At 54.9% G+C, this 2685-nt stretch overlaps 1 protein-coding gene across 1 annotated transcript; it reads right to left on the reverse strand.

The window, feature by feature from the left end:
- Positions 1-1785: 1785 nt before the first annotated feature.
- Positions 1786-2448, reverse strand: TMEM125 (transmembrane protein 125). The gene has a single exon (XM_024209553.1). It carries the CDS (start codon positions 2446-2448, stop codon positions 1786-1788), a length of 663 nt encoding a protein of 220 aa, XP_024065321.1.
- Positions 2449-2685: the final 237 nt, after the last annotated feature.

Raw genomic sequence — 2685 nt, forward strand, 5'->3', positions numbered from 1 at the left:
CGGCGGCAATTCGGTGGAAGGTCCTTCGCTCCGAGCGGGAGTGAGGGACCATCCACCGAATTGCCACCGAATAGCTGGACCTGCCGCCCCTCTCCAGAGTGGCCGCCCCAAGCACCTGCTTGCCAAGCTGGTGCCTGGAGCCGGTCCTGGCTGGAGAAATGACAGAGAGGGACCTACAGCGCTTAGACCCAGGTAGGGACTAACAAAATGAGAGTTTGCCTGGATACATGCAAGTAATTAATCTGGCAGAACATCACAGAGTGGTTCAGTGGTAAGGAGAGAGCTGGGAGAGACCGAGTGTGATAACAGATCAGGTCATACAGGAGTTTTCACTATGATCTCATGGCATTATCAGCCAGCATGGTTTGGGGTTGCACCCAGAAGTATCGTTCCAGAGTACGGCGGGAATAGTTCTCTATATGGCTCTGGTACAATTGCTCCTGAAATACTGCGCTCAGTTCCAGGAACTACAACCCCCCAAAGAGTACCTGCAAATTGAAGAGATTTCAAAGAAGAGCATCAGGGGTAGAGGGGACAAGTTTAGGGGAGCGATTGAGACCGCGAAATCTGTCTAGTTTATCTAAAGAATGGCTGGGGGGGCGTGGGCCCTGCTTAAGGGCTGCAAATATACGTTCACTGTAATCAAGCCATACATGTGCTTACTACACAGCTATAATTTGCCGACCAGTCACACATCCCCTCAAACACAAAAAGACATCACACATACAGATGCATTTTTGCACATATCCAGCACTTGCACTCATCTGTGCCACTCACACCGATGTATCCACCCCATCTGCACTGCTATCTACATGCACTATCCCTCCCCAGTGCCAGCTCCCCACAGTAGGGTGACCAGATGTCCCGATTTTATAGGGACAGTCCCAATTTTTTAGGCTTTTTCTTATATAGGCACGTATTACCCCCACCCCCGTCCCAATTTTTCACACTTGCTATCTGGTCACCCTACCCCACGGTCACGCATATGGCTATGCACATGCACACAGCTCTGCACTCACACCCAGCAGGCAACAAGGTGCTCGGGCTGACATCCCCCTCTTTGTCAGATATCAACGATCACAGCAGGCTGCTCGCCCTTCTAGCGGTGGGGACATGGCTCCATGCTGCGCTGCTGGAGGGAAGCTTTGCACAGATCACCATAGCAGGCTTGGCGTCTCAGAGACACATGCACAGGCTCACAGTGGCACAGCTTGTTAGAAAACAATCCTAGGACTTGGATCCCCAAGGAGCAGCTCTACCCCAGAGCTATAGGAGACTCCTCCACCATACAGCCATAGCCCTGCCAGCCAGTGGATCGCAAGACTCTTACATGAGAAATAGACTATTTTAGTGCCAAACACTTCAGGATCTCCTCAGAGCAGCAAGGGCTTCTCAACAGGGCCAGGACATGCTCACCTTCGTCTTCGTCCTTCAGAGCATGGACCCCGGTGTGTCAGAGGGATGGACAGTAAATACCACAGGAGACTTTGCTGAGGTAAAAAATAAAATATGGCCAGTGTCCTACTTGTAAAGTTCCAGGTAAATCAAATCAATCCAGGAACCGCCTTGTCTTTGCCAGGGTTCAGGCCGACTGGCTTGAGTAAAGTGCAAATGCCAGTCCGTTTCAGTGATCTGCAGTTGGGTCAAGGCAACACTCAAATTTCAGCTCTTCCCCAGGTTAAGATTAGCTTCACCATGCTGAAGGGGTGGCGGGCATGGCCTTACCCTGCCCCCGGGTCAGTACACATTTGCCATACTGAAGGGCATGTTGGCCCTGCCCAGGCCTTAGATCAGGTTGGCCATGCTGGAGGTGGTGGCGAGCCGGCGGTTCCCAGAGAGCCGGCTGGAGATGGTGAAGATGCTAATGTCACCTGTGTCCAAGCTCCTGGGAGCAACTGGGCAGCAGGAGATGCTGAGCATGTAAAGCAGCAGGCAGAGTAGCATGGCAGCCCCAGCAGTCATGAGGATGACACCACTGGTGAACATGCTGGCCAGAGGCCGTGAGGCGCTGAGCTGCATGGTTGTGGTGGAGAGGACAGTGAGGACCACGCCACAGACCAGCAGCACCAGGGCACTGAGCAGCAGCACCACACAGTCTGAAAAGCCACCACTCTTCAGCAGTTCAATCTGGTTCCGGCTCCGGATGCAGTTCATGTCCTGGACAGCAGAGCTCAGCAGCTGCTTCAGCAGCACCAGCAAGGCCAGGAGGCAGAGCGTGGTGCCCACAGCCAGCCGCCACTCCCCGGATCGGCTGCTGGTGCTATAGAGGAGGACGATGCCCCCTGTCCCGCAGGCCAGAATTAGCACCACGGCCACCCCATAGCACAAGATGGATTTCTTAGGGTCCTTGAACCACCACAGCTCGACATGCTCCTCAAGGATGTTCCTCTGAATACGGCCAGCATCCGCAGGGGGCCTGGGCACACGGAGCTGCTCCAGCTCGGGCATGGTGGGTGCCTGAGGGGCCTCTAGGCTGGGTGCTGCGATGATCACACAGACGGCGCCAGGTCCCTGGCCGGGGCGGTCAAAGCCACAGCAGCTGTGACGGCTGTGACATTTCCTTGGGAGGCAGGCAGCTCGTGTTCTTGCCCTCTGATGCCCTGTGGCCACTTAATGTCAGAGCTCCAGTACAGCAGGGGTGCCCATCACTGCATCCCCTAGAGAGTTACGGGCTGCACGCCAGGG

The sequence above is a fragment of the Terrapene carolina genome, unplaced genomic scaffold (assembly GCF_002925995.2).
Source record: "Terrapene carolina triunguis isolate 2854851 unplaced genomic scaffold, T_m_triunguis-2.0 Scaffold110, whole genome shotgun sequence".
Classification (NCBI taxonomy): Eukaryota; Metazoa; Chordata; order Testudines; family Emydidae; genus Terrapene; species Terrapene triunguis.

Bases quoted from the DNA above. Each gene is read 5' to 3' on its own strand.
- TMEM125 (XM_024209553.1), bottom strand. From the start codon at position 2,448: ATGCCCGAGCTGGAGCAGCTCCGTGTGCCCAGGCCCCCTGCGGATGCT.